This window comes from Stomoxys calcitrans, chromosome 1 (assembly GCF_963082655.1).
Source record: "Stomoxys calcitrans chromosome 1, idStoCalc2.1, whole genome shotgun sequence".
NCBI classification, from domain to species: Eukaryota; Metazoa; Arthropoda; class Insecta; order Diptera; family Muscidae; genus Stomoxys; species Stomoxys calcitrans.
The window spans coordinates 206,611,950-206,634,972 of NC_081552.1; the positions used below are offsets into that span (position 1 = coordinate 206,611,950).

Genomic DNA, 23,023 nt, shown 5'->3' on the forward strand with positions numbered 1-23,023 from the left:
CAAAAAAATATAAAATTCAGAAAAGTGCATGAAATCTTTATTTGAATCGATAATATAATTTAATGTTTGAAGATTATTTCATGCAAATGTTCACCGTGACTGCGCCTCAAATGATCGATCGAGCTTAGTCCGGTTTTGGCATACTCTTTCCAATATTTCGGCCAGTATCTAACGAAAAAATGCTTCAATGTTGCCTTTCAATGCGTCAATTGAAGCAGGCTTGTCTGTAAAGACATCAGCTTAAACATTGTCCCCACATACAAAAAGTCTCAAGGCGGTAAATAGCACGATCTAGGCGGCCAATTGAACGGTCCCGCATGTGAAATAAAATGTTCACCGAACTCGCCCTCTCAATAAATCCATTGTGAAGCGTGCTGCGTGGCATGTAGCCAAGCCAAGCTCTTGCATTTTGGGCAAACAAAGTTGGATATGTTCTCACGATGGCGCTCACCATTCACTGTTACGTTACAATTCGCATCATCTTTGAAGAAGTACGGTCCAATGATGCCACCAGCCCATAAACCGCACCAAACTTTGACTTTTTCTGGATGCATTGGCAGCTCTTGCAATGCTTCTGGCTGATCTTCACTACAAAATTCTGTTTATTAACGCACCGATTGAGCAAAACTGAGCTTCGTCCATAAAATGGAAGATGCGCGCTAAGAACTTTCTTAACAGAGCACGCATTGTGATAATATCCCCTGGGTAACATGCGCATTCGTCTCCCAATCCCTTAACTCGGACTGCGTCGATAGTTTTCCGAGCCTCACAGCCAAATCGTCTACTTTCTCATTCCTAGTTACTGCGCTATGGCCCGGCACCCAAACGATGCGGATCTTAACGTCCTGTTTGTAATTGCCATTATGGCCTGTTTACTGTACGTAAAAATGTTCATACCCGACGTCCTGGCGTTAACATCGCACCACCTCACAAATTCCGTGATAGTCCAGATCTCCGCCTGCAGGACCATATTATGGTCAGTCAATCTAAAATAGATCTCAGTCAGTGGGTTCTCAATGTAGACACCCAGGCCCACTCTGTCCTCTTGCTTTGATCCATCCATGGTCCAGGTTCCGTCAATCTAAGACTATGCCCCTCGCAGCAGTGCCTCGCACTCGACCTCAAGCGTCTTCTCAGGTATACGACCGGAAACCTCTTCCTTCCATGTTTCCTATAGTCGTCCCGATTATACCGCTATGGTATGAACTGCTCCTACCATCAATCTTTTCTGCCATCGCCTTAAGTTTCATAGCCGCAGTGGCTGCCTCGCACATAATCTGTATGTCTATGGGTCGGATATCTAGAATAGTCTCCATAGCCCACGAGGGCATGGTCCTCATCGCCCCGCCTATACCAAGACAACATGTTCTTTGAACCTGTTGTATTATCCTAACGTTGCATTTTTTCTCCATCGCAGTCCACCAAACAACTGAGGCGTAAGTCGGTATTGGTCTAATCACGCTCTTGTAGAGCCGGTGGACTATCCTCCCATTTGGAACCTATGGCCCGTCTACATAGTGCCCAACATCTGTGAGAAATTTGGTATAGTAAATTATATTAGGCTCCTCGACACCCTTAGTTAATTTGGCCCAGATCGGTCTAGATTTGGATATAGCTCCTTATAGACCGATCTCTCGATTTAAAGTCTTGTGCCCATAATAGGCGCATTTTACGTCCGATTTTGCAGAAATTTTGTATGGCGAGTTCCTTGCTCAATGCGGCCTAGATCGGTTTGGATTATAGCCGTCATATGAACTGATCTTCCGATTTAAATTTTTAGACCCATAAAGGGTGAATTTTTTTAACCGATTTCGCTGAAATTTAGCGCAATAAGTTTTGTTAGCCCCTAAGATATTTGTAGCGGGTATGGTCTAGATCGGAGTATATTTTACTGCCATACATACCGATTTCCCGATTTAAGTTCTTGGGACAATAAAGGAAGGTTTATTGCTCGATTTCGCTGATATTTGGCACAGTGGGCCGTGAAACTACTAGCATCGTGCTTCACTCTCTTTGAACCCTTAATTGGCATGGTGAACAAATGCGTCCTATTTGGGGGTTGTTATGGGGGTGTGACATTCCCTAGACAGTTAGTGCCGAATGCTGATATAAGATTCGTACTCTACTCCCAAATGCCTTTGAGCCCAAAATTTCCGGTTTGAGGGTTGGGGAGGCCACCCGTGGACTTGGCCACAAAATTTTTTATTTGATTCGTATTCTACATTAAAATACCTTTTATTTGTTCCCCACATTGGAATGGTCTGAATATCTGGTATATCTAATTTATAGGAGTTTATGGGATGAGGTGTCCCATTTTTAGTTATCCGATTCGTATTCTACTCCCAAATTCCTTTTATGTGAGCCCCATTCAATGACCAGTATATAAATCCTGTTTGGGGGATGTTTTGAAAAGTGGCGGACCCCAAGAAATTTGGTCCTTAAATTTGGTATCAATTTCTTGCCCTTTCATTTGAGCCCCGTTATGCCATGGTCGGTAAATATGTACGATCTAGGGGTGTTTTAGGTAGTAGGATGGTCCCCAAAATTATCAGTCCTGAAAAAATATTAGCATCGTGTTCTACTCTCAAATATAATTTGTTTGAACCCCATATTGCCATTGGTTTAGAGGGAGCATATAGGATGAGACATCCCCCAAAAGCTTGACTCCAAAAAAGGATAACAAATTCGTTTTTGGCATCTCAAATAAATTTCATTTTAAACCCATTTTGCAATAATCAGCAAATATGCCCGGTTTGGGGGGTGGGCCCCAAAAACTTTTAACTATAGAGCCCCTAATTTGCATGGTGAACAAATGGGTCCTATTTGGGGGTTCTTTTATGGAGGTGTGACAGTTAGTCCCGAATGCTGATATCAGATTCCTACTCTACTCCCAAATACCTTTGAGCCTAATATTTCCGTAGTCGGTAAATATTTACGGTTTTGGGGTTGGGGAGGGCACTCGATGACTTGGCTCTGAAAATGTATTCGTATTCTACTTTAAAACACCTTTTATTGGAGCCCCACATTGCTATGGTCGGTAAATATGTCTAAGTTGGGGGAATTTACGGTATGAAGTGTCCCCCAAACACTTGGTCCCACATTTGGATGTCAGATTTGTATTGTACTTCCAAATTCCTTTTATTTGAGGCCCACATTGACATGGTCAATAAAAAAGGCCTGAATCCCAAGAAATTTGGTCCCGTAAGTTGGTATCAATTTCGTGCTCTACTCCCCAACACCTTTCATTTGAGCCCCATATTGCCATGGTCGCTAAATATGTCCGATTTAGGGGTGTTTTGGGCGTGGGGCCACCGTAGTGCAGAGGTTAGCATGCCCGCCTATGACGCTGAACGCCTGGGTTCGAATCCAGGCGAGACCATCAGAAAAAATTTTTCATCGGTGGTTTTCCCCTCCTAATGCTGGCAACATTTGTGAGGTACTATGCCATATAAAACTTCTCTCCAAAGAGGTGTCGCTCTGCGGCTCGCCGTTCGGACTCGGCTATAAAAAGGAGGCCCCTTATCATTGAGCTTAAAACTTGAATCGGACTGCACTCATTGATATGTGAGAAGTTTGTCCCTGTTCCTTAGTGGAATGTGGAATGGGCAAAATTTGCATTTGCTGCAATTTGGGCGTGGGGCGCCCCCCTTACACTTGATTCCATGTTTGAATATCAGATTCGTTTTCCACTCTCAAATACCTTTCATTTGAGCCCCATATTGTCGTGATTGGTCTATAAATATATTTTGGTAGGTTTTGGGGGTTTAGGGGGGCTGCCCTCCTAGGTACCCCATCCAAAATTTGGATATTAAATCTTTGGTTTTAGGTTACTAAAAGAAAGCACAAAAATTTCGCTTAAATCGTAGCAGCCATCTCCTAGATCTGGCGTTTCTGAAAATTGGGATAAGGGGGCTTTATCTTTGGACCCAAGATGAGGTAAGATTACTCCTTACATGTGTAAGGGTTGCGAAAATTAAAAAAATTGGCAGAATGGTCTGAATCATACCTCTGTAAAAAATGGCCATTAATTGTTTACATGTTGAGGTACTGGGGATTCTGCTATCGCCGTAGTAACATAACCATAAATTCCCAAGTTAAAAATTCTCTTTCTTACTCACTTGCTTCCTTGGTTTTCTGAAATTTAATTTGAATTTACCTATAATAGGCTAACGGCATCGTTTCTTCCTATAGTCTTCAATTCATTTCTAGTATCTCAGGTAAGCCAACTTTGAAGTGTATTTAAATTTCACAATATTAATAGTCAATAACCACCATGAGGCTCACCGCAAACTCCAATACTTTTCTAAATTTCCTTGAAGCGTTAAAACGAATGTTTTTCTTCTTCTTCTTCTTCTGCGTCTTGGTTGCCTTCTTGTGTCTTTTATAACTTTTATAAAACACTTATACAGGTATGTAAAAAATTTTATCTTTTGTGCATACACAGTAATTGGCAAAGAGAAACTTTGAATGCGGAAGGTAAATAAAAAGTACTAAATTCCTTCATTTTGCTCGTTTTTCGTCAAATACTTTTGAGCGTTTCACATTTTTTTCTTCTGTTTGTGTCCTGACACGGCGAAGTAAATGCCGTGGGCCAATAACAAAAAAAAAAAGACGACGAAAAAGAAAAAAAGCTGATAAAACCACGGAAAGAAGTTGTTCTTGCAACAGAAGATGTCTTAAAGAACATGTTCTCAAGCCTTATTCATACTCTGGGGGGAAATCAAATGCAAAGGGAGATAAGTCACAAAATATATAAAACCATACTAAGATAGGGAGTTTATGTTCGTATAGGGTCTTTCTGGTTTTCGGTAGGGCCATGGGCATAGTTAAGACTAAGGTTGACATATTTGGCTTTGATGGTGATAATAGCTAGCCACTTTTCCAGCGGAGAAAAAATTTGTTTTTGAAACAAACCAAATTACCGTATGTGAAACTAGGCACATGCTTTAAATAAGAAATTTTGGCCAGGTTTTTGGTGTCTATAATTGGATGTTGTCTTTATTTTCTTAAATTTCTTTGCAAAATGCGTTATAAAGCTCGCTTTGCATTTGGCTGCACTTTAGTCTCCTTAGCCAAACGTAAATCGTTTAAGTTGCTTAAGTTTGGGTTTACTACAAAGTCGTACCAAACACACACACACACACTCCTTCTACCACAAGGAAGGTGCTGACAACGTACATCCCCATAATAATTCCTTAATGTTGTTTTGGCAAATACCTGAAGGCGTTCTTCCGTCTGTCTTGGTATCCTTCTACAGGCGGGGGAGGGGGTTGCATGCCGCAAATATACGTATACTTTCGAGACAGTAACAGGACGACGACATGAACTGCTCGCGAACGTTTGCTGAATGTGATGTGTAAAAGGAACATTTCGGCTAAAAGGAAGCAAGTGTATTTATTTTATATTATGTCGTTAAATATGTTCCGTTTGGAAAATCCTTGCCTCAAAGTGAGAAAACATTTAAATTTCATGAGATGATATTCTATTTACCTCAAAGTTTAAAGAACAACACTTAAAGCGATCAATTTTTCACACCGAACTTTTGAACCGCAAGGTGTTGAGTTTTATCCCCTTTTCTGATGATTTTAATGCTGTTGACTATAGCCTTGCCATACCTTGTCATGGTGATGCGAAAATGATGGATATGATTTTTGAGTTAAATTTGTTTGTTTTCAACCTTTAACATTAACCGTCATTTATTAGAGCGTTAAGGCATATTGGAGCATTACAACGAATTCAATTAGTAGATATGCTAATGGTGTTTAGCTCCTCATTGTTATTATTAAATTAAGTTAATGTAATGACGCAGATGCATTTATTGAGGGGCGATAGGTATTTGATCAACTGATGTATTAGACTACGCAAGAATCATAAGCATAATATGGGGCTGAATTGTTGTCTTATGGAAATAGAAAGGAAAATCCATTTTGAAAGCAACACGAGTACACCCAGAGAAATAAGTTTGATAATATCAGCAAACATAGTCTGCTGATATCAGCAAACACAGTCTGCTGATATCAGCAAACACTGTCTGCTGATATCAGCAAACACAGTGTGCTGATATTAGCAAACACAGTCTGCTGATATTAGCAAACACAGTCTGCTGATATTAGCAAACACAGTCTGCTGATATCAGTAAACACAGTCTGCTGTTATCGGCAAACACTGTCTGCTGATATCAGTAAACACAGTCTGCTGATATCAGCAAACACTATCTGCTGAGTGAGTGAGATCCAAAATTAATCACATGATCGTGCTTGAGCTTTACTGAATTAAAATTCTTCGTGCATGAGTGTGAATCACGACTCACAAGGCCAATCACGGCTCAAGAGAAAATTATGATCTACGATACATCTTGACCCATGAGAAAATCACGACTTATGTTTGATTCAAACCAATAAAACAAACAAAAACTGGTAAAAAAATGCAAAAGTCGGGCTGTGCCGACTGTTTAATACCCTACACCTACCCTTTAAGTACAAAGTGGGAGCTATATCTTATTCTGAACCAGTTTTGATGGACCTCGCCGGATGTTTTTATTAACCAATCCGTATCACATTTCGAGCAAATATGTTTAAACTCTAATAACTACGGTTGAAAAATGACAACCTTATTGCAAATTACCCAACATCTGAAGAACATATATATGGGAGCTATATCGAAATCTGAACCGATTTCGACCAAAGTTCTGAGATATTGTGGTGGTCGTCGAAAAAAGCGTTGAGCAAAATTTTGGCAAGATTGGCCAATAAATGCGCTTGCTGTGGCTCTAAAAGTGAAAATCGGGCGATATACATATAGGGCAGCTATATCTTAATCTGAACCGATTTATATGAAATTCACCACTAATGTCAAGAGTCATGTGAAACCACTTTCTGCCAAATTTTGATAGAATCGGTTAACAAATGAGCATTTTATGGAAACATTTCTCAAAATCGGACGAACATATATATGGGAGCTATATCGAAATCTGAACCGATTTCGACCAAACATCTGAGATATTGTGGTGGTCGTCGAAAAAAGCGTTGTGCAAAATTTTGGCAAGATTGGTCAATAAATGCGCTTGCTGCGGCTCTAAAAGTGAAAATCGGGCGATATACATATAAGGCAGCTATATCTTAATCTGAACCGATTTCTATGAAACTCACCAGTAATGTCAAGAGTCAAGAGAAAATCCTTCCTGCAAAATTTCGAAAGAATCAGTTAACAAATGAGCATTTTATGGAAACATTTCTCAAAATCGGACGAACATATATATGGGAGCTATATCGAAATCTGAACCGATTTCGACCAAACATCTGAGATATTGTGGTGGTCGTCGAAAAAAGCGTTGTGCAAAATTTTGGCAAGATTGGTCAATAAATGCGCTTGCTGCGGCTCTAAAAGTGAAAATCGGGCGATATACATATAAGGCAGCTATATCTTAATCTGAACCGATTTCTGTGAAACTCACCAGTAATGTCAAGAGTCAAGAGAAAATCCTTCCTGCAAAATTTCGAAAGAATCAGTTAACAAATGAGCACTTTATTGAAATATTTCTCAAAATCGGACGAACATATATATGGGAGCTATATCGAAATCTGAACCGATTTCGACCAAACATCTGAGATATTGTGGTGGTCGTCGAAAAAAGCGTTGTGCAAAATTTTGGCAAGATTGGCCAATAAATGCGCTTGCTGCGGCTCTAAAAGTGAAAATCGGGCGATATACATATAAGGCAGCTATATCTTAATCTGAACCGATTTCTATGAAACTCACCAGTAATGTCAAGAGTCAAGAGAAAATCCTTCCTGCAAAATTTCGAAAGAATCAGTTAACAAATGAGCACTTTATTGAAATATTTCTCAAAATCGGACGAACATATATATGGGAGCTATATCGAAATCTGAACCGATTTCGATTAAACTTCTGAGATTTTGTGGTAGTCGTCGAGGAAAGCGTTGTGCAACATTTTGGCAAGATTGGTCAATAAATGCGCTTGCTGCGGCTCTAAAAGTGAAAATCGGGCGATATACATATAAGGCAGCTATATCTTAATCTGAACCGATTTCTATGAAACTCACCAGTAATGTCAAGAGTCAAGAGAAAATCCTTCCTGCAAAATTTCGAAAGAATCAGTTAACAAATGAGCACTTTATTGAAATATTTCTCAAAATCGGACGAACATATATATGGGAGCTATATCGAAATCTGAACCGATTTCGATTAAACTTCTGAGATTTTGTGGTAGTCGTCGAGGAAAGCGTTGTGCAACATTTTGGCAAGATTGGTCAATAAATGCGCTTGCTGCGGCTCTAAAAGTGAAAATCGGGCGATATACATATAAGGCAGCTATATCTTAATCTGAACCGATTTCTATGAAACTCACCAGTAATGTCAAGAGTCAAGAGAAAATCCTTCCTGCAAAATTTCGAAAGAATCAGTTAACAAATGAGCACTTTATTGAAATATTTCTCAAAATCGGACGAACATATATATGGGAGCTATATCGAAATCTGAACCGATTTCGATTAAACTTCTGAGATTTTGTGGTAGTCGTCGAGGAAAGCGTTGTGCAACATTTTGGCAAGATTGGTCAATAAATGCGCTTGCTGTGGCTCTAAAAGTGAAAATCGGTCGATATACATATATGACAGCTATATCTTAATCTGAACCGATTTCTATGAAACTCACCAGTAATGTCAAGAATCAAGAGAAAATCCTTCCTGCAAAATTTCGAAAGAATCAGTTAACAAATGAGCACTTTATTGAAATATATCTCAAAATCGGACGAACATATAAAGGGTGATTTTTTTGAGGTTAGGATTTTCATGCATTAGTATTTGACAGATCACGTGGGATTTCAGACATGGTGTCAAAGAGAAAGATGCTCAGTATGCTTTGACATTTCATCATGAATAGACTTACTATCGAGCAACGCTTGCAAATCATTGAATTTTATTACCAAAATCAGTGTTCGGTTCGAAATGTGTTCATTCACCGTAACGTTGCGTCCAACAGCATCTTTGAAAAAATACGGTCCAATGATTCCACCAGCGTACAAACCACACCAAACAGTGCATTTTTCGGGATGCATGGGCAGTTCTTGAACGGCTTCTGGTTGCTCTTCACTCCAAATGCGGCAATTTTGCTTATTTACGTAGCCATTCAACCAGAAATGAGCCTCATCGCTGAACAAAATTTGTCAAAATTTGAACACATTTCGAACCGAACACTGATTTTGGTAATAAAATTCAATGATTTGCAAGCGTTGCTCGTTAGTAAGTCTATTCATGATGAAATGTCAAAGCATACTGAGCATCTTTCTCTTTGACACCATGTCTGAAATCCCACGTGATCTGTCAAATACTAATGCATGAAAATCCTAACCTCAAAAAAATCACCCTTTATATGGGAGCTATATCGAAATCTGAACCGATTTCGATTAAACTTCTGAGATTTTGTGGTAGTCGTCGAGGAAAGCGTTGTGCAACATTTTGGCAAGATTGGTCAATAAATGCGCTTGCTGTGGCTCTAAAAGTGAAAATCGGTCGATATACATATATGGCAGCTATATCTAAATCTGAACCGATTTCTATGAAATTCACCAGTAATGTCATTAGAAAATCCATCCTGCCAAATTTCGAGAGAATCGGTTAACAAATGAGCACTTTATTTCAATATTTCTCAAAATCGGACGACCATATATATGGAAGCTATATCGAAATCTGAACCGATTTCAACCAAACTCTACAGATATTGAAGTAGTCGTCGAGGAAAGCGTTGTACAAGATTTAGGGAAGATTGGTCAGTAAATGCGCTTGCAGTGGCTCTAGGAGTGAAAATCGGGCGATCTATATATATGAGAGCTATATCTAACCCGGAACCGAATTCCTTCAAATTCACCAATAATGTCGTGAGTCAGAAGAAAATCCTTCTTACCAAATTCGGGAGAATCGGTAAACAAATGAACATTTTAATGCATTACTAGCTGAACCGGGCTCGCTCCGCTGCGCCTTCTTTACTTTCAATGGAATAAAATTATCCTTTGAATATTTATTTTGGACATTTAAAGAGCTTGACTAACAGTATAACAATATAAATGCCTTTATGTAAATCCCATATGATCTTTATTGGTCTATGAATTCGCTCGGAGGGTCTAGGGTCGTTAACGTTTGGGCATTACACATACTCCATTCTTAAAAGTCTTTATTTTAGCCTGATATTGTCATGATGTCCGATTTAGTTTTGTTTTCGGGGGTGAGGTTGTTCCCTAGGCATTTGGCCCTGAAAAAAATATCAACAAATACCATTTATTAAAATCCCATATTAGCCTTTGGTTTCAGGGGAGTTTCCGGGATGAGGCGTCCTCAAATACTTGGCCTCATATTTTACTATTTGGGGGGTGTTTTGAGAAAGGGGTGGTGCCCCAAATACATGGTCCTACATTTGGATATCATATTCGTATTCTACTGCCAAATGACTTTATTTGAGCCACATATTGGGATGATCAGTAAACAAACATCAATGTGGGGTGTTTTGGGGAAGGGGTAGACCCCTAGTAAATTGGTCCCGAAAGTGGATATCAATTTCGTACTATTCTTCCCAATACATTTCATTTGAGCCCCTCTTTGAAGTGGTCGGTAAATATGACCGATTTAGGGGTGTTTTGGGGAGTGGGGTGGTCCCCCAAACACTTAGCCCTGAAACTATATCAGCATCGTGATCTACTCTCAAATATCATTTATTTGAACCCCATATTACCATTGGCCCAAAGTTGGATATATTCGTATTCTTATCTCAAAAACCTTTCATTCAAACCCCTTTTTGCAAAAGTTAGCAAATATGTACGGTTTGGGGTATGGGTCCTAAAAACTATGAATATCGAGCTCTACTGTCTTGAAGACCCAAATTGTCTTGGTGAGGAAATACGTCCTATTTGGGGGTTGTTATGAGGGTGGGACGTCCCCTAGGCAGTTGTTACCGAGTGTTAATATCAAATTCGTCGTCTACTCCCAAATAACTTTCCATGCAGTCCCATATTTTCATAGTCGGTGAACATGATCGGTTTGGGGGGTGTTTTGGGAGTTGGGGCGGCCGTTCAGTGACTTGGTTCGTGTTCTACTCTAAAATACCTCTTATTACAGGCCCATTTTGGAATGGTCAGCAAATACTTCCTATATGGGTGGTGTTATGGGGGTGGGGTGGCCCCACAGACACTTTTTCCCGAGTATTGATATAAAATTCGTGATTAACACCCAAAGATCTTTCATTTGAGCCCCATATTGCTATGGTCCTATATTTGTCCTCTTTAAGAGGGGCGGCCCCCCAAACATCTGGCCCCACATTTGGAAATCAGATTCGTATGCTACTCTCAAATACCTTTTACTTAAGCCCCCAGTAAATAAATCCTGTTTGGAAGGTGTTTTGGGGTTTGGGGTGGTCCTCTTGGCTCCACATTTGGAAATCCGATTCGTATTCTACTCTCCAATACCTTTTATTTAAGCCCCATATTGCCATGGGGGTAATTATGTCCGATTTAGGGGAGTTTTAGAGTGTTCCCCCTAACACTTGGTCCGACAGTTGGATGTCAGATACGTTTTGTTATTCTAAATACCTTTCATGGGATTAACATATTGTCGTGATTGGTCTATATATATATATATATATTTGGTAGGTTTTGGGGGAGGGGCGTTCCCCCTAGGTATCCCAACCGAAATTTGGATACCAACATGTTTGTTTTCACGTTACTTAAAGAGAGCACTCAAAATTTCGCTTAAATCGCACCACCCATCACCGAGATCTGGCGTTTCTGAAAATTAGGGCAAGGGGGAGGGTCCCCCCCCCACCCCCCCTTTAGATATCAAAAAATGTAGTACCCTATTTTCACCACGGCATCATTTTGCACCATCTGTGAAAATTTTACGGTTCAGCCGTTTTTGAGTCTATAAGGAACACACAACACACCCTCCTCCATAGGATGGGGGTATACTAATTTCGTCATTCTGGTTATAACACCTCGAAATATGCGTCTAAGACCACATAAAAAAATATATATTCTTGATCGTCATGTCATTTTAAGTCAATCTAGCCATGTTCGTCCATCCGTCTGTCTGTCTGTCGAAAGCACGCTAACATTCGAAGGAGTAAGGCTAGGCGCTTGAAATTTTGTACAAATACTTTTTATTAGTGTAGGTCGGTTGGGATTGTAAATGGGTCAAATCGGTCCATGTTTTGATATAGCTGACATATAAGCCGATCTGGGGTCTTGACTTCTTCAGCTTTTAGAGGGCGCAATTCTCGTCCGATTTGACTGAAAATATGCACGTGGTGTTTTGGTATCACTTCCAACAACTGTGGTTTAAATCGGTACATAGCCTGATATAGCTGACATATAAGCCGATCTGGGATCTTGACTTCTTCAGCTTTTAGAGGGCGCAATTCCTATCCGATTTGGCTGAAATTTTGCATGTGGTGTTTTGTTGTCACCTCCAACATCTGTGCTAAGTATGAATCAAATCGGTTCATAACCTGGTATAGCTGCCATATAAACCGATCTTGGATCTTGATTTCTTGAGCAGCTGGAGGGCGCAATTCTCATCCGATTTGGCTGAAAATTTGCATGACGTCTGCCGTTATTACTTCCAACAACTGTGCCAAGTACAGTGCAAATCGGCCTATAACCTGATATTGCTCCCATAGAAACCGATCTCCCGATTTGACTTCTTGAGTTGTTACAAGCCGCAATTTTTGTCCGATTTGGCTCAAATTTTGCATGACGTGATTTGTTACGACTTCCAACAACTGTGCCAAGTAGGGTCCATATCGGCCTATAACCTGATATAGCTCCCATGTAAACCGATCTCCCGATACGATCTACAGTGCAAATCGGCCGATAACCTGAAATAGCTCCCATATAAACCGATCTCCCGATTTGACTTCTTGAGTTGTTACAAGCCGCAATTTTTTTCCGATTTGGCTCAAATTTAGCATAACGTGATTTGTTACGACTTCCAACAACTGTGCCAAGTAGGGTTCATATCGGCCTATAACCTGATATAGCTCCCATGTATTTGAATTTTCAGCCCCTGGAAGCCGCAATTTTTGTCCTATTGCACTGCATGTAAAATTTCAGCCAAATCGGATAAAAATTGTAGCTTCGAGAGGCTCAAGAAGTCAAATCGGGAGATCGGTTTATGTGGAAGCTATACCAAGTTATAGACCGATTCGGACCGTACTTGGTACAGTTGTTGGAAGCCATAAGGGAATACTACATGCCCCAACGAACTACATGTATAAGAAGTATCTGTGCGTAATTGCAAGAGGCTAGCTTTACTTGTTCGACCGTTATCTTGATTTCGACAGACGGACTGATGGACGGACGGACTGACGATCAGGAATATATTTACTTTATGGGGTCGTAGGTCAATATCAATATCGAGGTGTTATAAACGGATTGACTAGATTAGTATACCCCCATCCTATCGTGGTGTGTTTAAAAAGAAAACAAATATTGTATGTGAGACTGTGTCTATAGCCGTGATCACACAATTGCATTTATGTGCAAGCCTATGGGCTTGCTTGGGATTATTTTGTAAAGATTGGATCAAAATGATCTTACAAGGCCCTATAGAATGAAAGTTATATAAGGAAGCTATATGTAGGTTAGGTTAGGTTTAAGTGGCGGTCTGCCATCAGACTCACTTAGACTTTTTTGTCCATTGTGATACCACAGGAATAGAAGAAGAAAGTTGCCTTCTAGTTCCTACCGTTGAATCATCCAGAACGCTTTAAAAAGCCCCATAACTTGCGAATGTTCAAATCCGCTAAATCAGACATGTTCTCAAAGAAATGAGAACCTACAGTGGAACTCCTTCTGAGTGCTAGTGCGGGACACATACACAGAAGGTGTTCTATAGTCTTTTCTTCTTCGATGTCCTCACAGCTTCTGCAAAAGTCGTCGGTGGCAACCTTGTTTTCCGATTAGACAGTGACCTGTTATGACGGACACAATGATTGAGGTGTCTGTTCTAACCAATGACAGCAAAGCAGCAGACCTATTCAAGTCTAGATTAGGGCACATAGTTTTGGAATGCTTACATCCCCCTCTTTGTGACCATCTATCACTCGTTTTCCTCGGGCCTGGTCCTGAAAACTTAGCTTACATGTAGGTAGAAGCATACCCACAAATTCCAGTGTCCCTGGAATGTGTAGGATAGTTCCTAGTCTCGCAAGCTCGTCCGCTTTTCACTTCCCTGGGATATCTCTGTGGCCCGGCACCCTTAGGCGGTAAATTTGAAACTGTAGAGCCATTTCGTTGAGAGATCTGCGACAGTCGAGGGCGGGTTTTGTGAAACACGTTCTCCAGGGTTTTAATGGCTGCCTGGCTGTCTGAGAAGATATTTATGCCAATCGTCGTTATGACATTATATTTTAGCCATTGCACCACTTCCTTAATTGAAAGGATCTCCGCTTGATATACACTGCAGTGGTCGGTTCAGGATACGTTCTCCAGGGATTTAATGGCTGTATGGCTGTCTGAGGAGATCTTTATGCCAATCGTCTTTATACATTATTGGGTTGCCCAAAAAGTAATTGCGGATTTTTCATATAGTCGGCGTAGACAAATTTTTTCACAGCTTGTGACTCTGTAATTGCATTCTTTCTTCTGTCAGTTATCAGCTGTTACTTTTAGCTTGCTTTAGAAAAAAAGTGTAAAAAAGGTATATTTGATTAAAGCTCATTCTAAGTTTTATTAAAAATGCATTTACGTTCTTTTAAAAAATCCGCAATTACTTTTTGGGCAACCAATATATTTTAACCATTCCACCATTTCCTTAATTGCAAGGATCTCCGCTTGACACACACTGCAGTGGTTGGGTAGCCTTTTCGATATGACTAGTTCTCGATCTTTAGAGTACACCCCAAAGCCCATCTGGTCGTTTAGTTTGGAACCATCCGTATATAAGTCTATGTAACTTCTGTTTTCAAGGATATCGCAGTACCTATCGGTTATATCAGGAATATTGGTACAGTACTTTTTATCAAAAAGTGGCTCAGGTAGGGTATAATCTACACTGCCTGGAACATCGGATATTTTATCAAGGATAACACAGTGTCCGTAGTTATATGTAATCTGTATGAAAGTCTGTCCCGATTTAAATCAAAATCAAAAACGTTCGTCCAAGGGTAAAACAAGTAGCTTGGCAAAATTTTTGAGACAATCGACAACAAGTCCTACCTGTGCCTTGACTGCAAGAATACATGGACAGACATTTGGAGATAGCTAAATCGAAGTGATTCTAAGCCCATCGGTATACGTGTCAATGGGTCTAGACCTTCTCCTTTTAAGCGTTGCAAACAAATGCACAGAGTTATAATACCCTGTACCACAGTGGTGGTGTAGGTTATAAATACCTAGCAGTGTTTAAGTCTTATTTGCATTTTTTGACTTTTAGCTTTAACCCACCAAAATGTGTACATGGTTAATTTACTGTACATCCTTGAGGGCTGAGTTGCCATACAGTTAAATCGATTAAAGGTTGCCACATATGTTAATTGTAGCGAGTTAGTACGTTTTTGAGCTGCCTACATGAAACTTGTATGGGCTCATTTTTTCCTCCCCCTACGCCTCCCAACCTTTTTGAAATGTTTCATTTCCATCTAATCCAGAAGCTTACGAACTGACATAGTACAATCGGTGTAGGCAATGTGTAGTTAGTCGAGCATACGAGCATTACCGTTTTACATCTGTAGTAGTGTACAGTGCACATCAGTGTTTTTAGTAGGAATTCGTTGGGTAATTTTGGCAGCTGGAGTGCTTTGGAGCTTCTCATTTCGCTGGGGGCAGAGATACAAATGCATTGTAAGCCAATGTTGCATGGACATGTGAGTGGCAGGATATTTATGTTGCCTCAGTGATTCAGTCGGTTGGTCGGTGTGGCCGTCGGTGTTGTTAATGTTGTAGTTATTGCACATCAGATTGGATCGGACTTTAGTTGGTCACACACACACACACACAGGCAGCAAACACATCGACCACTTTTCGTTTGGGCGTTGGCTCACTGTCCGATAAATGGCGAATGCACTTTCTCACGCACTATTTGCTGCTGCGTACGCATATGGGTTGTGTTATATGAAAACTACTGAACCTTCGAATGCATCTGAATTTGTAAGTATGTGAGTGTGTATGTGACTGGTAGAAGTTTGTTGTTGGCAGAGCAAAAACAAAATCAACAATAAATTGAATGTATAACATCTAAATTGGTTTGTCCCGTAATATAAAAACTTTACCACGAAAACTTTAAAATACGATTCTGACATTTTACTTTGGTGTCTGGGAACGGACTTACCCTTAAATACATCTCAAGAGGATAAACCATTTTACAACCGTGATGTAGTTACTGAATAGAGAGATAATAAGAAGAGAAGAACTTAGAACGATAGACTAAAATCATTTCTATCTGTATACCTTACACCACTACAGAGGTACAGGGTATTTTAACGTAGTGCATTGTTTTGTAGGTTAGGTTAGGTAGAAAAGAGGGTGCGGATACTAATCCGCCCCATGTCACTATGAACACACACCTACGCCAGTAATCGGCTTATTGTGCGCTCTAAATACTAAAAATATAGCCTCGAAAAAGAAAATCTAAGCTAGAAAATCCATGCTACTTACAAAATCCTTCAATGTTTTTCATGCCACTCCCCTATGGTGGATAATGTCCGGTATAGTGTCCCCACAAGTGCCGAAATCTGTTAGATGCGAAAGCCGGGGAATGACAAAGGAAATGCTCCAATGTCTCATCATCTTTCACGCATGTCCTACACATGCTATTACTTGTCGCGCCGATTTAACATAAGTGAGGTAGTAGTCCTATGAGTCCCGTTATGATACCGAGAGCTATACTCCTTCTTACTTCCTTTTAGTAATATCCTCGTCTTCTCTCGATCTGGATCTCCCCATAGGATTGTCGCCGTCCTACCAACCGTTTCGCTGTTTCACGGGATTGCATGCGCATTTGTTGCCCACTCCCTTAACTCGGACTGCGTCGACCCGAAAGGGGTCGACGGCAGTTCTCTGGTCTTCACGGCCAAATCGTCTGCCCTTTCATTTCCCCTTACTCCGTTATGGCTTGGCACCCAAATTATTTTCCCATCCTCGGAGAAGGCGTTAATCCCCTTCTTACACTGCAGGACTGTTCGTGACCTTACCGTCCTGGTTGTTATTGCCCTTATGGCAATTTTACTGTCGCTAAGGATGTTCACACTTGACGTCCTCGCGTTAGCACTTCACGCATTCCGTGATCGCCCGGATCTCTGCTGCAGGACCGTATTATGGTCAGGCAATCTAAAACAGATGTCAGTTCCTGAGTTTCCAGGCCCACTCTGTCCTCTAGCTTTAATCCATCCGTGTAGCATGATCTTCCAGATGGCAATACTAGGGTTCCGTCAATCCAAAACTGTGCCGCTGGCAGCAGTGCCTCGCACTCGACCTCAGGTGTCATCTCAGGTATCCGATCGGAAACCTCTCTCCTTCCTTCTAGGTTTCCTATCGTCGCCTCGATTATACCGCGATGGTATGAGCTGCTCCCATCCTCAATCCTTTCTCCCATCGCCTTAAGTCTTATAGCCGCAGTGGCTGCCTCACACTTAATCTGTATGTCTATGGGTCGGATATCTAGAATGGTCTCCATTGGCCTAGTAGGAGTGATCCTCATCGCTCCGCCTATGCCAAGACAACATGTTCTCTGAACCTGCTGTATGGTCCTTATGTTGCACTTTTTCTCCATAGCAGTCCACCAATCTACTGAGGCGTAAGTAAGTATTGCTCTAATCAAGCTCCTGTAGAGCCAATAGACTATCCTAGGATTCAGGCCCCATTTCGAGCCTACGGCCAGTCTATATAGTGCCCAATATCTGTGAGCCTTCCCAGTACGCTCCTGAATGTGACACTTCCTATTCAATTTCCTGTCCAAGATCACACCTAAGTATTTGACCTTGTCAGATATCGAAATGTCAGTCTTATTGAGGAAACGTGGTGTGTTAAATTCGGCCACCTTGGTCTTCCTCGTGAACAGGCATATAATGCAGTCTTCTCTAGGTTAACATTGAGACCTCTGGGTCTAGCCTAGTCATATGCCATATGCAAGACCCTTTCTGCCCTTCTGCATAGCTCGTCTAGTCTAGTCTTCCGACTTTTTATAAAGTCGGTAATGGTTCCATCGTCGGGTCCCTGTTCATGAATCTGTATTGGATTTCCATTCCCTGCTCTGCCTGGTCTAGGATCTTTGTCTATTTTAGCCTTCCAAATCTTAAGTAAATGGGCTTGTTGGGAGTAGGTGATGGTACCATCATCGGCTCCCTATTCGTTGGGTTGCATTGAGTCTCCTGTAGCTGCGCTGCCTAATGTCTCAATATTAGGATCTTTACCTATCCCAGTATACCGAATCTTTAAGTCGGTGATGGGTCCGTCGTCGGGTTCCTGTTTGTTAGGCTGTGTTGGGTCTCTCGCCACTGCACTGCCTGATATTTTAGTATTAGGATCATTGCTTCTCCTAGTCTTTCCAATATTGAGCGATGCCGTGATTGTCTCGTTGTCGGCCCCGCGTTTGTTGGGTGGTGTTGAGTCACCTACCACGGCACGGCCTGGTGTTGCAGAATGAAAATTTCTGCCTATCCATGTCTTGCTAATCTTGAAAAAGCTTTGCTTTCCTCCCGTAGTGCGCCATGCCTTTAGTCTTAGCCAAACTCTTCACGGAGACTTGATCAATGCCAACCACAAAGAGAGTTTCTTCCTACTTCTGCTTCCTGTGGAAGACCTGCCACTTCTCTGCGACCAAACCTTGGTTTTGCTTGCCCAAGAATCCCAACATGCGTTCCGTCGCAAATTTACTGCCCCATCCCTTGATGAAGACCGTAGCCTTTGTGAGCTGGGGGATATCCACTTTTCTCACAAGGTCGAGCTTTGCTCCCTCCCAGGGAGCGTGAATACCTCTGACTAGCTGTTTGACGGTATCAATACATTCCGCCGACGCAAAACGCAGCGTAAAGATGTCCCCTCTAAACTGGCAGATGATCATTTGTATGGATGGACCCTCTACAGAGTTCCACACATGTTCAAAAATCCGATCGTTAACCATATTCTCCACTTGGGACCGATGATGTGGTGGAATCCTACCGGATGCACAGCCGATATTGATGACTGCATAAGTCAGCTTATCTCTGTTCTGCTTCCTTGCCACTCTGGCGTAAGAGGGCGGCTCCTTACCATTCTCGGCGACCATATTCCCCTTCCGTGATGCCTGTATCCTCCTTTTGAAGACTCAGGGGCCGTGCGCGCTTCCTTTGTTCCTGTTCCAACTTTGTCCACCTCCGCAGGACACTGTCTGGAGTCTCCATTGGGGGATGGCTGGCTTGGTTTTCCCAGAGTACTTGAAAGCGAGGAGCTCTTTTTCTTCTTCAGTATTTTAGCAGTGTTATGCTCTTCGGAAGATCTGATTCTTTTTCCAGCTTCCGTAGTAGTGCTTGGAATGTAAGTTCTATCCCTTACAGCATCCTGCACGTTTGCCCGATTACGCTGCCGATACATACTACTCTGTCACCTTCGTTGTGCACCGGATCGCTTTCTCGGTCTGCTTGTGAGCTTAGCAAAGCCATCGCTCACTTCTGCTGTCATCTCGATGCCCTCATGTCTCGATTCGGCTGCGATGACTGTTTCATTGACACAGTCGCTGTCTGAATCCGAGTCAGAAACACCACCTTTACTTAAAGGCTGGAGACGAACTGACGACTTGTTGTGCGCTTGAAGCATTACTCTCGACTACAGGTGTCAAGGCACCCACACCTATAGGAGAGGAGGACGACATGCTGCGGTCTGACGCCACACATTGGTTCAAGAGTGGCCGAAATTCATTTTTTTCATGTTCGCCGATTTGGATAATTTTTTGGTATTTTGTTGTCAGATAGTTGAATATTATGATTCCGTAATATTAGGCTGATATATTTAGTATTTCTTTGGACAGACACGCTCCAAGTTCATATATGTTCGCTTGTTTAAAATGGCATGCAAATTTACTGTATATTCAATCTTTTGGTACAATCACAGTAAACTTATCATTTGACTTTGTTGTATATTTTCGTAAATGGCAATTGTCATAGATGAGATTTGCATTAAAAAAAGTTGGAAAAAGTGCCACATAAAAAATTTCGTAGAACAAAATATAAACAACATCAAAATTTCAATGTTCATCAACTTCAGTGGACTGCATGTTTTTAGCGCTGTGGAGCGCTGTTTAACGAAAGACGTCAAATTACAGCTTGAAGTCTCAGCTAAAAGCTAAAAAAAAATTCAGCTGCTCATACCTGCTCCTTTCCAAAAGAAACAGTAAAAACTATAAAGTGATAAAGTAAGAAAACGTGAATTTTCGTTCATGCTTGTTGTTGTTGTTGCCATAATTCTTTACTGTTAACAACAATAGAAGATCAAGCGATAGACTATTAGGTGCTGTGTTATCATTCATTTATTATGTTGTTGCATGCAATAACAACTACACATTATGTCTTGCTCTCTTTATTGCACAAAATCTTTTCCGTTAGAGCTTAATAAGTAATACATTAAGTACCAACAACAATATACAGTTTCTGATTTAAATTTCTGCTTTTGGGTATACATTTCTAATATTATTGATATGCTAATTGACATTACATTGGCAAGTGCAGTGATAAGAGGTGTGTTTTTAAGTGATATCAAGATTTAATTTTATTAATTATGGAAAATGTAACAATTTCTTATTTAAATATTTGCGAAATATTAATTGATAACAACAGTGATATTGATGTTACTGTCGAAGTCATTGCAAATAGCAATGAAGGAATGACTGCTGAGGATGTTGAAGTCTTTACTGGATTTTTGAAAAAAAACTTTTTTACAAAGTTCAAAGATAGATGGCAAAAAGCAAGACGCATAAAAACCAGATTTCTTGATCTTAATGAAAATTGGCTGAAAAATGTCTACAAAGTGTGCAAATATACCGCAAACAATGAAGCACCAAGCTGTTCAAATATGGTTAAACGTGGACGTCCAGCAAAAGCCTTCGAGGAAATGGCGGCAAATAAAGCTGAAATTGGGAAGAGATTAAAGTTGACACTGGGCATAAATGTGGACGCGGTGAAGCAAGGTATGGGCACAACAAACGATGGCAATACGGCAAGAAGGTTTTTCGAAAATCCAGCCAAAACTGCAGACGTAATTGGAATAAAAGAAGAGTTAATACATAGATTTAAAATTATTTTGGCCGCAATAAATTGTAATGCAGCAGTCGACACTAGCAAATTTCATATATATTGCATGGATACTGCCAAGTTGTTTGTTGATCTCTATGGCTGGTACTACATGCCTGTAACTGTGCATAAGATTCTGGTGCATGGTAGCAAAATTATAGCAGAAGCTATTCTGCCAATAGGTATGTCTCTATTTAAAGGCCCTTATTCAATGATTTAATTTTCATTTTTTACATTTTAATTGATTGTTTGTATCAGGTATGCTGTCCGAAGAAGCTCAGGAAGCGAGGAATAAAGATTATAGAGCCTATAGATTACATCATTCGCGAAGAATTGGACGTGTAGCCACTAATGAAGATGTAATGCATAACCTTTTATTGTCTTCAGACCCATTTATAAATAGATTTCGCTCAAAGCTGCAAATCAAAAAATTGGAGTACGATAATGATGTTAAAAAATTATTAAAAGACTATGCTTAATTTATTTATTCATGTTTTTTCTATGGGAGGTGGCCGTAAAAGTGGGCGGATCAGGTATATATTTTCAGGAGCCCATTCTACAATTATAATAATTACTTTTTGTGAAAATTGAATTGATGCATTAAAAATTAAAAGTGGGCGGATATTTTTCAAATTTCACACAAATGATTCTGAGTGTTTAAAAATGCTATGTGCCAAAAAACAATGCCGTAGGTCAAAATTTAATTTTTACTTTGTATGGGAGGTGGGCGTAAAAGTGGGCGGATCATTTTGATTTTTCCATTTTTTCTTGATTCAAACAAAAAATGCCTATGTGCCAAGTTTCATTGTCCTTCGACAACTTCTTCTATTTTTAGCCGCTCGTTCAATGAACTTGAACCAATGTGCGCCACCACCGCAGATGTTGGGTCTTTGGAGTCCATTTCTAGCCTACTCCAAAAGGCTTTAAAATTTTTTCGTAATAGGTAGTACCTATTCCGAGATACGAATTTATATTTATTTTTCTTTGGGGAGCGAAATCAAAAACACGTCCGCTTCACTCAACGGCTACAATACAACGGTTTAGATCTTAATTGGGAACATTTTGAAAAACCATAAATCGATTTTCGATGATTAATATTTGTTTTTTTCCTCTAATGCCGAAACATAAAAGGCAACCCTCGTACCAGACATGAACCAACTTAGGGGCATGGCATGGAAAACAATTAAGGATTTTGTAAGTAATGCGGAATTCCTAACCTAGATTTTGGCACATCGAGCCGATTACTGGCTTAGCTGTAAGTCCATAGTGGCATGGGCGGATTAATGTCCGCACCCTCTTTTCAACCTAACCTATATGGCAGCTATATCCAACTATGAAATGTCGCCAAACTGGGACAAGGGAATCGAGGGACAGGCGTTAATGGGTTAATAGAATGTTCATGGGAAAATATGAGTGTTGCGGAAATTGTCGTAAACTCAAACGTCATAAGTTTTCGGTACAACCTATGGGACATGCAAATTCGTACAACACCACATACATATTCATATGTATACTTGTGTGCACAAACATACCTGCATACATGAAACAATGCAACGCTCTTATGTAAGAATGCAGCAAAAATATGAAGCTCATCATCGTACGACCTTTAATTAAATATATTCTATATTGGATTTATTCTCGTGTATTACGATTAAACAGGCAACATGCATGCCCAACATAAAATTGCATTAAAAATGAATAATGCAATTAAAATTATTATCACTTTTAAGTGGTTCTTGTATGGTAAATATATGCATGTGTA

General features: G+C 40.5%; 1 protein-coding gene across 1 annotated transcript; it reads left to right on the plus strand.

Annotated features, from left to right (window-relative positions):
- The first annotated feature begins 21,078 nt into the window (after window positions 1–21,078).
- LOC131994230 (uncharacterized) lies at window positions 21,079–21,744 on the plus strand. The gene is made up of 2 exons (XM_059360824.1): window positions 21,079–21,443; window positions 21,520–21,744. Exons 1-2 carry the CDS (start codon window positions 21,083–21,085, stop codon window positions 21,738–21,740), a joined length of 582 nt encoding a protein of 193 aa, XP_059216807.1. The 5' UTR covers window positions 21,079–21,082; the 3' UTR covers window positions 21,741–21,744.
- Window positions 21,745–23,023: the final 1,279 nt, after the last annotated feature.